Source organism: Hemicordylus capensis, chromosome 2 (assembly GCF_027244095.1).
Source record: "Hemicordylus capensis ecotype Gifberg chromosome 2, rHemCap1.1.pri, whole genome shotgun sequence".
NCBI lineage: Eukaryota > Metazoa > Chordata > Lepidosauria > Squamata > Cordylidae > Hemicordylus > Hemicordylus capensis.
The window spans coordinates 185,455,829-185,468,418 of NC_069658.1; the positions used below are offsets into that span (position 1 = coordinate 185,455,829).

General features: G+C 50.0%; 1 protein-coding gene across 2 annotated transcripts in view; it reads left to right on the forward strand.

Moving 5' to 3' along the window:
• Nucleotides 1–4,465: 4,465 nt before the first annotated feature.
• PLXNA3 (plexin A3) overlaps nt 4,466–12,590 on the forward strand; it is a 100,705-nt gene continuing 92,580 nt past the window's right edge. Inside the window, exons 1-4 of one of the 2 annotated variants that reach the window (XM_053300322.1) lie at nt 4,466–4,619; nt 5,687–5,845; nt 10,756–11,994; nt 12,330–12,512. In XM_053300322.1, the coding sequence (XP_053156297.1) occupies nt 10,813–11,994; nt 12,330–12,512 (1,365 nt within the window). In that variant the 5' untranslated portion in view covers nt 4,466–4,619; nt 5,687–5,845; nt 10,756–10,812. The remainder of the gene's footprint in view (nt 4,620–5,686; nt 5,846–10,755; nt 11,995–12,329; nt 12,513–12,590) is intronic. The other variant, XM_053300323.1, reaches the window with a different exon arrangement.

Consider the following 12,590-nt stretch of genomic DNA (forward strand, 5'->3'; position numbering starts at 1 on the left):
GCTGGATTAGATGGGCCTTGGGCCTGATCCAGCAGGGCTGTTCTTATGTTCTTATATGGAGGAGCATTGTCAAATGAGCCCTCAGAGGTGCACCTAGGTAATTTTGGAGCCTGGACCTAAAGCCTTTAGAGCCCCGCCCCCGCCCCCTTCTGCAAGTTAAGCATCACCCCTACTCACACTCACTCACTCTCACTCATTCACTCTATTTTTAACATGTGGGTTTTTGAGGGCACAAACAGCAACTGAATTCACAAGAATGTAAGAATAATAAAACGTATATTTATGCATTAGCAGAAACATTTCAACACACAACATACTCCCATCCCACATATTTCTTTCCCCATTCACCCCTCTGTCTCTAGAGCACCCGGAGCAGGTCACAATGACCCTTGGCCACCCAGCACAGTGTGGGTCGGCATCACAGTGTGGCGGAACACACCACCCAAGACAGACTAAAGAGGATTTGGGCATCCCCAGGAGGTAAGGGTGTGCATGAACCTGTTGGGAGGCCCTTTTAGGGGCCTCCAAACGGCTTCGAACACCAGGGGTGGATGGGTTTGAAGTTTGAAGCGGGGGGGTTGTCACTTTAAGGGTGGGGGAGGGTGCACTTATCCCTCCCCCTGCTGGTGCTCAGTTTCCGTAAAAGCCTTTGGGGCAGCAGTGTACCTCTCTTCCCCCTCTTTGGCCGGAAGTACCGGGTGCGTGTGTGCAGTGTTCCCGTCTGACATGCACACATGTGATGTGCACACATGCATCCAGTACTTCCGTCTACTTCTGGCTAAAGAGGGGGCAGGGGCGGCAGGGAGGTACACTGCCGCCCCGAAGGCTTTTATGAAAACTGAGTGCTGGTGAGGGGGGAAGGGATAAGTGCACCCTCCCCCACCCTTAAAGTGACACCCCCACCCCCTTGAGCCACCCCCGCCCGGTTCTGTGCACATCTCTACCAGGGGGTGTGGAGCTCTGGACTTTGACCCCGAAGTCCTGGGCTAAGAGCACCTAGTCTGCTCTCCTGCAGTCTGAAGTGGTACAGGCCCAGGCCTCAGTGAGAATCAGGCCACTGGGCTTTTATCTCTACTATGGATGGTGGTGAAATTTCACCTAGCGGTACAATGGGAAAATAAGAAATCTCCATCTATTTACTTGGTTAGAGAGAATCTGGGACCTTTTGATCATGGACAAAATTGCTTTCCAAACCAGGAACATAAACAAGCCTAGATCAAACCATTTTTAGAGAGATGGTTTCCATTTTTGTGGCATAGTGAAGATAAAACAAACTTTCAGCAACAAAACACCAAGACTTTCATTTGTGTCAATTTATTGAACAATCAGTTCTTGTTGTATGGGGGGCGGGGGGAATGAGTGCTCTGCTATTATGTGTATTTCTATAAGTGCCTTGAAGATGTGTCCTTTTCTGCACACACTGTCTTCTTGAACAATAACAATTTCATCATGTTGGTACCCCCCTTTCTTCAGTTGTTCGGGTTTCTGTTCAAAATTCTCTTTATCCATCTTTTCTTTGATCTGGTCTACTTATTACCATGTAGGGTGTGTGTGTGTGTTGGTTTTTTTGGTCAGTCTTTCTAGGGCAGGGTTTCTCAAGGTTGGGTCCCCAGATGTTATTGGACTTCAATTCCAATAATTCCCAACCAAAGGCTACTGAGGCAGGGGATTATGGGAGTTGAAGTCCAATAATATCTGGAGACCCAACATTGAGAACCCCTGGTCTAGGGTATAAAAATTGTGCTTTTGAAATGCCACTGTCACCACCCCTCACTATGTAACATCTAAAGCCAATCTTGCCCCAGATCTGTGTGGGTGGAATATTCGATTGTGAAGGCACTCTCTGGACATATGTTTATTATTAAAATATTTATATACTGCTTTTCTTCAACATCAACAACTTCTTCTCAAAGCAGTTAACATAGTAAAGAATACGAGGAAAAAATGTCTCACAAGAGCTGTCCTATAAGGGCTCACAATCTAAAAAGTATATTCTGGTGTACTCCTTAGTTCCGTTCAGACATTATGCTGTAGGTGTGTACAGGTTTGTACATTTTCCTGTGCCCTGTTTGGACACTATGCTGCATGTACATTAAGGTGCATATTTTGTGCAAATGACTGTATAGTACATATGTTCACTTTGCAAGTGAACCTGGGTGTAGAGTCTACAGCTGGGTGTAGATTATTTCAAATTCAAGGGAACTGATAGGACGCAAACTGCTGTAGGTATTTCATTGTGCCTATATTATATGTGTGTCAGATATAATGTGTGAACAGGGCTTCTACATGCATTTATTTAAGTGAACCTGGGTACAGGCCCCCTCAAGTGCAGGGTGCAAATGGGAATTGTGTACTGCTGTACATGTGTTAATAACTGTGTATGGGCACACACTCTAGAGAGATTGTATGTGTGCATTAAAGGAACGTGTGAATAAACAGGGCTCTTCATTTCTCAGTTCACGTGTTCTAGAGCCCAGCGGCTAGCCCTAGAACGACCTTAGAAAGGTGGAAAGCGCTGGATCTCAAAAGCACTGCCTGCTGCCTCTCCATCTGGAAATTCCCTGCGCGCCCTCCAACCTCCTAATCTGCTCTAGATGCAAGTTTACATAATTACAAAAAATAAAATAAAATAAAAATAAAGCCTTGCTTGCCTGCCGCCATGGCCCCCACCCCTGGTAATTTGCTCCCGCCGCCTTGCACACCCAGCACACGTGGCCCTTGCCAGGCTCGGTAGCTGCTCCGGCATCTGGTTCCCATCAGAGGCCTAGGGCGTGTTGAGTTTCAGTGGTTTCTGGGCGATCGCGGTGCCAAGCAGCGGCCCCGCTTCCCTTCCTGGATCCCAGCCCGGGATGGGACCGGACGGGGCGCCCTCCCTCCTCCTGAGCCGTGACACCAGCACCCCCCCCGCCCTCTCCCGGAGTGTCCCGCGCTTTATGACTCATCACGAGTGAATGAATGGCAGACGAAGAACGGGGGCGGGGGGAGAAGAGACCGGACAGAGCCCGGGATGAGGCGTGGGGGCGGGGAGGTGTTGTTGTTGTAGCTCTTGCTGTTGCCCAGTGGCCATCAGAGTTGGGATTCCTGGAGATTCTCCCCCACCCCCATATATTTCTCGCAATAAAGCCAGCCATTAAAATCTTGAGGATTGCTTGCAAGAGTCACCTGGGTCTGAGATTGATGCCGATTCCTGGAGACTCCAGGCCGGTCCTAGAGGGCTGGCAACCCTAAGGGTCACCTGTCCTTGTGCCCCCACGCGGCCCGCCATGCCTGCCTCGGACCCAGCTCCACCCATGCCCTTATCTCCCCCGCCTTCCTCTTTGACCCACCCCACCGCCCAGCTCTCTCCATCTTCTTTCCCCGCCACCCGTGGGGCGTCCATCATCTCTCATCTCCTGGCTCCTGTTGCCATGACAACGTGCCCTGGCTGGTACAGCGGCAGCAGCTGCCTTTGCAGGGCGGGGGGTGGGAGGGAGATCTTAGGGATCTGTGGCGGGAAGAGGCCACGGGAAGGTTGGGAGGGAGTGGGATCCTGTGGCGAGAAAGTCGAGCGGCACCTGTTATTAGGTGAATCGTAGGGTCAGCCGGATTTCCACGCGTGCAACTAGTGTCTTTTCCTTAGCATCCTTCCCCTGGTTTCCCGCTAGGGGGCGCCTTGAGCACAGCAACATTGCCCAGGGCCGTAAAAGAGAGCAGTGGATCATAAGGGGTGTAATTGGGAATTTATAGGCCAGGGGGCAGCCCCTTTGCTCTCACCTAGCAGTTTTCCATTCCATTCCGTTCCATTGCTCTTCTTCTCCCCTCTTAGAATTCCCTGCCCATCCCAGCAAAAAAGGGGGGAAAGGGCGGGGGGGGGAGAAAAAAATGAGAGAGAGAAAGGGGAGGGACCCCAGGGGTTCAGGACAGGTAGAGAGAGGTGTATTGAATTATCATGTGACATTTTGCTTTCAAAGTAGTCCTGGTTTTGCACTCTCGTTCTGTGATTGTCATCTTCCTGTCTCCTTTCCTGTAGGGTTGTGCGCGAGATAGTCTCCTGCAAGGAAAAGTGCACAGTCCCTTTACAAAACAAATGGGAAGGGGCGGGTGGGGGGCTTCGATCTCTTCCATGCTTTGCCAGGGAGTGTTAGTTTGCAAGCGGGTTGCCTCTTACACTCACAAGCCTCCCCTACTCTCCATCCAGGTGGTGCACTTCAAAAACAGCCCAGCCTGTGTGGGAGAAACCCCTGTGCGAAACACCCCGAGTCTCAAGCTAGCTCCGGCAGCTAAGGGTCTGGGATGAATGAGTGCCCGGGAGGTACCATTTCAGGGGCCGGGGGTGTGCATGTGTGCATGGCGATTATCGGGACGGGAGAAGGAGTAGAGAGAGGATTTTCTCCCGCCCCTAACGGAGAGTAGAAGTAGGAACTTGGGTAAGGAAAATCGGGGAGGAGAGATTTCAGGGGTTGGGCAGGGAGGGTGGGGAAAGCATTGCTTTCCCCGCAAGCCCCCATCTCTTCCCTTCCCCCCCGCCTTAAATGGTTCTGGCCGCGTTTAAAGGGCTCAGACCGACTAGGGCGGGAGCAGACGCCGAGCAACAGCGGCTGCTGGAGACGGAGGCAGAGTGCGAGTGGCAGAGGAAGCAGGTAGAGACTGAATCCGTGCAGATCTCAGAGGGGTTCGGGCGGGGATGGGAGGTGGGTGAGGAAAAGAGGGGGCTACCGGGCGCGTGTACACACACACACCGCTTATCTCAGCACCGGGGGAGGGACATTTTTCTGCCACAAGGAAAGTCGTGGCTTTTGCGGAGAAACGGGCGGGCTGGGCGGCGGGAGATCCTTGAGCCTCTGCTAGGCAGGGTGGGGGAGCCCTTGCCTGGTTCTGTGCCAGGAGCAGACGCCCCATCTGTTGCCCCCCCTCCCCCGGTTGAGGTTCTTGCGTTCCTTCTCCCTCGCTCCTTTTTCTTTAAAAAAGGAGACACAACCCACCGTTCAGGGAGGCTTCCAGCTTCTCTCCCTTGTATCTGGGCTGGGAAGGAGGGCTTCATGGCAAGTGGGGCCGCCACAGGAAGGAAACGGGCCGGGGGAGGCGAGGAGAACAGGTAAGGTAATATTGGGGGGAAATGCGAAGGGGGAGGAAATGTAGCATTTTGAGATTGTGCCAGCCGAGGGGGGGGGGAGAATAAACTCTTTCCTTCTCACCCCCCCCCCCGCGCTCCCCACAATGGCTTGGCTCCTTACCCTGGAAGAGTCCAACCCAGGGTGGAGAAGGCTGGCTAACGCCCTTCATATGAGGAGGGGATTTAGTAGACAGCATTCATCACCCCGTCGCCCCCCACCCCATACTGTGGTTGTGCACGATTTGTCAGCTGGTGCATTTGTTTGTCTGTAACTGGTGCTTTTTCTTACACTCATTCCTGGAACCAAAAGCTATCACTTGTATTGGAGAAATTTCCAAATATATTGTCTTAGTGAGGCTGGTGGGGGTGGCAGCTGTGCTGGGGAGGTGAGAATCTTATGTTGTTATCATGGTGGTTTGAGGTCTAGGGAGTAGGATCTAAGCATTTAGAGAGGAGGGGTCTCTTTACTGTGGGAATTGGGTCAGCTTGATTGATGGTGTTGTGTTTTGGAAGGAGGAATTCTAGGTTCTCTCCTTACGGTGAACTAAGTGTGTTGCTAATTGGATGCCTTTATTTCCTTCATCCCCACAATAGCTGTGTGAGTCAGAACAAATTATTCCCATTTTGCAGACTGGCAAAACTGAGGTCAGGATCACCCTGCTAATAAATCCATGGCAGTGAAGTGATTTTGAACCCAGATCTCCAGGGTCAAAGCTGCATCTGATGGACCACACTGAAATGCAAGTGTAACAGGTTGGTCTCTTTCTTTATAGGTGGAAAAACATGTCAATTTCAGACTGCTTCCTTCTGCATGCTCCCCCCTGAGTGCATTTGAGACCCTAATGTGTATTGGGTGTATGGAAAACAGCCATGGCTGTTCTTTGATCCAGTTCTTTGCTATAGTATTCTAGGCCTTTCTGGGAGGGATATATTTATAATTCCTGTCTGCTTTGGAGAAGTAAGCAACCAAAAAGACTTGGGCTTGGTACAGAGAATGGAATATTTTTGCTATGTGATTGATGATGGAGAGGACAGGTTTTCGGGCATTGTTGAGGAGGAATGAGATTGTTGGAAATGAAAGGAGAAATAGGTTGTGTGAGGACTGATCATGAGATGTGATCCTAGTTCCTGGGGAAACCCTCCTAGTTGAGTGGCCTGTGTTTATGCATGTGTTGATTGTGAAAGTCAGGAAAGACTGCCTTGCACGAAAAGGGGAAAGCTCTGCATGTGATTGGGAAGAAGAAATGTTAGAGAATTTGAGGTTGAGAGGCTTGTGGCACTGATGTCATCCTTTCTAAGGAGTGTACAGTACTGATGGACACCACAGTAGGTGTGGAAGACTCCATGTGGCAGAGAAACAGAAAAGCAGTAAAGAAGCATCTGTATTGGTGGCAGAGCAGAATGTGTGTGTCTTCATATTTGCTCTGGTTTAGTTTATATTCTGGATGGGAACAAGGTTGCTGTCAAATTGGACTGACCTCAAACAATTATGATTTTAGAAGCATCCCTTTCCCCTTCTTTTAGAAAATGGCAAAAAAATGATCCCGATTCTCTCATCCAGATTAAGAATATAGGAAGCGGCCTTAAATGGAGCCAGCAGACCCTTGATCCTTCTTGCTCAGCAGTGTGTGCCCTGATTGGCAGCTGCTCTCCTGGTTTTCAGACAGGGATCTGCCCTTCTTGTACTTCTTTGAAAACATGGCCAATAGTTCAGTGGCTAGGCCATAAGCTTAGCCTGAGAATGTCCCAGGTTCATTCTCTGATATCCTGAGCTATAGGTTCTCAAGTAACCAGGTTTGGCACAAGGCATAAGTGGAAGATCTTGGAGAACTGATGCTGGTTGAAATAGACAGTGCTACGTCTGATGGACTGTAGTCTGACTGATCTCATTCACTCGGTTGAGCCATGTGAGCTGGTGGGGGAGAGACAGCCCTGGGAGTGGGTGCGTGCCAGGGTGGATTTGATTTAAATCAAACTGATTTAAATCACGATTTAAATCACTAGCAGGGTGGATAAAAATAAAAAAAATCTGATTTAAATAAAAAAAATTGGATTTTTTTGATTTAAATCGGATTTTTAAAATTTTTATCCACCCTGCTAGTGATTTAAATCGTGATTTAAATCATTTTGATTTAAATCAAATCCACCCTGGTGCATGCTGAGAGTATCTACTGTTTCCAGGTTATTGTGTATAACTTTTGAAAAGGAGTCCAGAATGGGAAGCTGAGTTGGAGGATATCAAGAGGGGGATGGGGCCGTATCTCATTGGCAGAGCGTTTGCTTTGTAGGCAGAAGGTTCCAGGTTCAGCCCCTGGTATCTCCAAGTAGGGCTGGGAAAGACTGACCTGGGCTGCACGACTTTGACCCTCCTGCAGATGTTGTGCTACAGCTTCCATCATAGGAACATAGGAAGCTGCCATATACTGAGTCAGACCACTGGTCTATCTAGCTCAGTATTGTCTTCCCAGACTGGCAGCAGCTTCTCCAAGGTTGCAGGCAGAAATCTCTCTCAGCCCTATCTTGGAGAAGCCAGGGAGGGAACTTGGAACCTTCTGGTCTTCCCAGAGCGGCCCCATCCCCTGAGGGGAATATCTGACAGTGCTCACACTTCTAGTCTCCCATTCATATGCAACCAGGGTGGACCCTGCTTAGCTAAGGGGACAAGTCACAAGACCAGCTCTCCTCCACACCATCCCTCAGTATTGGCCACTGTGGCTGGGAATGATGGGAGTTGCAGTCCAACAATGGCTGGAGGGCTGAAGTTGTCTACACCAGGGCTGCACAGTACTGAGCTAGCTAAACCAATGATTTCACGTGGTATAAGGCAGCTTCCTATGTTCCAAAAGATTCCCACATAATGGATCTAGGTTCTTGGTTGTGTGAATGCCTGAGCAGAGGTGCACCTAGGTAATTTTGGAGCTTGGACCTAAAGGCCTTTGGAGGCTCCCCCGCCCTTGCAAATTAAGCATCATCATGCTTAGCTGGGCGACCACACCACCCAGGACAAACTAAAGAGGATTTGGGGGGGCCCAGGGGCTGTGGAGGCCATGGACTTCAGCCCCGAAGTCCAGGGGTAGGAGTGCTTCTGTGCCTGGGTATATGTGTACACCTTATTGCAATGCTGTGTGATAAAGTCTGTACCTCTCCATTAGGACACTATGTTAGAAGAAGAAGAAGGGGGGAAATCCAGAAAGAGATAATGTTAGTGTGTGCAACATTTCTTACCATTTTTTAAAGCATTATTTTCATATGAGTGATGCATTTTTATCCCATCCTTCCTTCAGGGACCTCAGAGTGGCACAGGTGGTTCTCCTTCTCATTTTATGACTACAACAACCCTGTGATGTAGCTTAGAGTGAGAAAGAGTGACTGGCCTGTGAAGACAAGCTTCATCACTGAGTGGGGATGTGAATCTGTGTTTCCTGACTCCTGGCCTGACATTCTGTCCAGTACACCACACTGGCTCTGATATTATTTAATAGGGTTGCTGGGGACCAGCAGAATTGCTTCAACAGCCAGATCTGGCCTACGGTTGATTGACCAGTTCACCTATTGCTGCCTTTGGCTACCAACTTGTAATCAACAGTAAAAGGGTAGACCCCACACACTGCCTGATTCTTACTAATGGCCTCGATCTGATTCTGTATGTGAGCCTGTGGGCAATACTGGATGTATTCCGATCAATTCACTTAAAGTTTAAAAAAAAAAAAAACAATGTTCAGGTTGGAAGGTGACTGCTTTCCAGATATTTGTGGGCTCAAGTTTTGGGATGTAACATTAGCAGGTTGGCGGTTTGGATGAAGAATGTATGGTATGTGAGAGGACTGTAATTGTAAGGGAAACTTCACCCATGCGTGCACATCACTTGATCTCTGTCTCCGAATTAGATGTGTGAAGTGGCTCTAGTGGAAAGCATTGTGGCCCTATTCAGACTTTATGTCTGTACGCAGGTATGCGTTTTTGTGTGAATGGCTGTACCCGTGTTCATTTTTAAAGTGAACCTGGATACAGACTCTTCAAATGCATAGTACAGTTAGGAAGTGTACTGCTGTACCTATGTTCAACATAACATAGGAGTAACAGTACCTTTGCACAGATCTGTACCTGTGTATGCTGCACATTTGTACAAGTGCTCAACAATATCTAAAGGTCTTAAGTTTGAGGTGATATGAACATGTGGTGTTTAACTGCAGTGGCTCATTCGTACATTCAAAGTCATTGCTTGATGAGGAGTCATCAGGTAATGAACATGCCTGTATGAACCAGTCCTTAAGATCACTGTTCCCTTTAAGAGGGATTCCCAGATGTTGTTGACCTCAACTCCCATAATCCCCAAGCAAAAGCCACTGCAGCTGGGGATTCTGGGACTTGTAGTCAACAACATCTGGGAATCCCTTTTAGAGGGAACAGTGCTTAAGATGCAACTTAAGGTGCAGGCAAACAAGAAAGATGTGCCACGGTGGCATTATGCACTCCCAGTGTCTCATTTGAATCGGGCCCTTGCCCACTACATGTGCACCGTAAGAGTGCCAAGGGTCTGCAGACTGGGCAGGGGGGGCTGTGTTGGCATGCTGATGTTGTGTAAATAGTGGCTGATGGCCCAGTTTAAATGAGATACTGGGCATATGCAGTGCTGAATGGGTATGTTCTTGCCTGCCTGCCTGCCTGATATTCAAGTCAGGCTGACAGCATCTGGGTTGAGGTGGCATTGCCAGGAAGTTGCACTGAGTCAGAAAGGAGCAACCCCTTATATATCTAATTCATTTTGGGTGACAGGTGGCATTGCTGCTTTCAGCTTCACTAAGTTGGAGGGGTGTGTGTGTGTGATATGATGGTGTATTTGCTCTTAAATCCTGCAGGTGCTGTTTTATGCTGTGCATGGTGAGTGCTAATGAGAAACTGAGAAGCGTGTTGGAAGTGTAAAGGAAAAAACAGGTCCTCAGAGGCTGTGACTCTCTTCACTTGGAGAAGTGTGGATTCCCTGTTAGAGTTTGGAGGAACTGGTGGGAAAGTTAAGCATTTGAGGCCACCTAGTTAGGGTGTGCAATGCTGGGGAGACTATGGGACTAACTGTATCCTCAGTTCCAGAAAAGTAGTTTTGGTAGCAGCCCAAAGTGCTGTGGAACCTATGCTAGTTTACTTGGAAGCAAGTCCCAGGAGCTCAGTGAGGCTTTCTTCCAGGCAAGTGTGCATTCGATGCCAACACAGCCCCCCCTGCCCAGTCTGCAGACCCTTGGCACTCTTACTGTACACATGTAGTGGGCAAGGGCCCGATTCAAATGAGACACTGGGAGTGCATAATGCCACCGTGGCACATCTTTCTTGTTTGCCTGCACCTTAAGTTGCATCTTAAGCACTGTTCCCTCTAAAAGGGATTCCCAGATGTTGTTGACTACAAGTCCCAGAATCCCCAGCTGCAGTGGCTTTTGCTTGGGGATTATGGGAGCTGAGGTCAACAACATCTGGGAATCCCTCTTAAAGGGAACAGTGATCTTAAGGACTGGTTCACAGAGGCATGTTCATTACCTGATGACTCCTCATCAAGCAATGACTTTGAATGTGCTGTTTTACTGACTGTTTTACTGTGCCACAGAATTCTTTGTGTTTTCACCATGCAATGCAACTCTGGCGTGGCCCTTAACCACCTTCTCTCCACCTTGCAGGCTGGATGAGCTGCCTGTGTCTGGCCCTGTCTGACCCCAGGCAACTCCCTGGTGATCATGTGGCGGCTGCTGCTTGCCACCACCATCACCGCCACAGTCCTCCTCTTCTCACCGCCACTCGTCTTGGGCATCCTACCCTCGCGCGCCACCTTTACCGTCTCAGACATGTCCCTCACCCACCTGGCTGTTCACCATGACATGGGTGAGGTCTACCTTGGTGCCATCAACCGCATCTACAAGCTCTCTGCCAACCTGACCCAGCTGCGGGCTCACACTACGGGACCGGTGCCGGATGACCCCCGTTGCTACCCTCCACCCGGTGTGCGGCTCTGTACTCACCGGCTGGCCCCTGCCGACAACATCAATAAACTACTGCTGATTGACTATACTGGCAATCGGCTGGTGGCCTGTGGCAGCGTCTGGCAGGGGGTGTGCCAACTCTTGCGGCTAGATGATTTGGCAAAGCTGGGTGAGCCGCACCAGCGCAAAGAACACTACCTTTCTGGAGGGCGTGAGCCAGATGCTATGGTTGGCGTGATTGTGGAGCACCCTCGGCAACCCAGCCAGTTCTTTGTAGGCACGTCCATTGGAGGGCGCTCAGAATACTTCCCCACCCTCTCCAGTCGCCGCCTGACTCCTGATGCAACCAGTCCAGATATGTTCAGCCTCGTTTACCAGGACGAGTTTGTCTCCTCCCAGATCAAGGTGCCTTCGGACACCCTTTCGCTCTACCCAGCCTTTGATATCTACTATGTGTCGGCCTTTGTCTCTGGGGGCTTTGTATATTTCCTCACCTTGCAGCTTGACACGGCCCAGACGCCCCTGGAGCCAGCAGGAGGGCCCGGGGGCCCTGGTGTGTCTGGTGGGGAGCGGTTCTTCTCATCCAAGATTGTCCGTCTGTGTGCCAATGACACTGAGTTCTACTCTTATGTGGAATTCCCCCTGGGCTGCTCCAAAGATGGTGTGGAATACCGCCTAGTTCAGGCCGCTCAGTTGTCCAAGGCGGGTCGCCAGTTGGCCCAGTCGCTGGGTATTGCTGAGGGACAGGATGTGCTCTATGCTGCCTTCTCGCAGGGCCAGAAGAACCGTGCAGCACCACCCCGTGAGAGCCTTCTCTGCCTTTTCACGTTGGATGAGATCAATCAACGGATCCGCGAGCGCATCCAGTCATGCTACCGTGGCGAAGGGCGACTTTCCCTACCATGGCTTCTCAACAAGGAGCTCCCTTGCATCAATACGGTATGTGTGGTCAAGCAATTTGTCTGCTCCCTACCCTCTAGTTTCCGTTCCCCTCAAGGACAGAGCCCAGATATCCTGACACAACAGTCGTCTTGTCCCTTTCCTTAATTCTCTTAACTCACTTGATCTCAATTTACCCCAGAACTGCAGACCCCAGAAGGTATTGGCTCTTGTGATCAAAACAACACCTTTTCTCTCCATACACGCATACACCAGGCATAGGTATTTGCGGAGATAGAATGTCATAATGTATCCAATCCCTATAATGTAGGGGAAAGGACCAGAATCCTATTGGACGTTGACGCTTTCCGCTCCCCTTCTCTCCTTATTTGCAGCCCATGCAGATCAACGGGAATTTCTGTGGGCTGGTGCTGAACCAGCCTCTAGGGGGTCTGCAGGTCATCGAGGGAATCCCATTGCTGGAGGAGAAGGCTGAGGGCATGGCTAGCGTTGCTGCCTACACCTATCGAGGCCACTCAGTGGTCTTCATTGGAACCCGTGCTGGCAACCTCAAGAAGGTAAGATGTTCCCCTTGGAAATGTGTGGAGAGAGAGGGAGGGAGAAGAGAAAAGGATGGGTGGCAGGGTGGAAGTGGT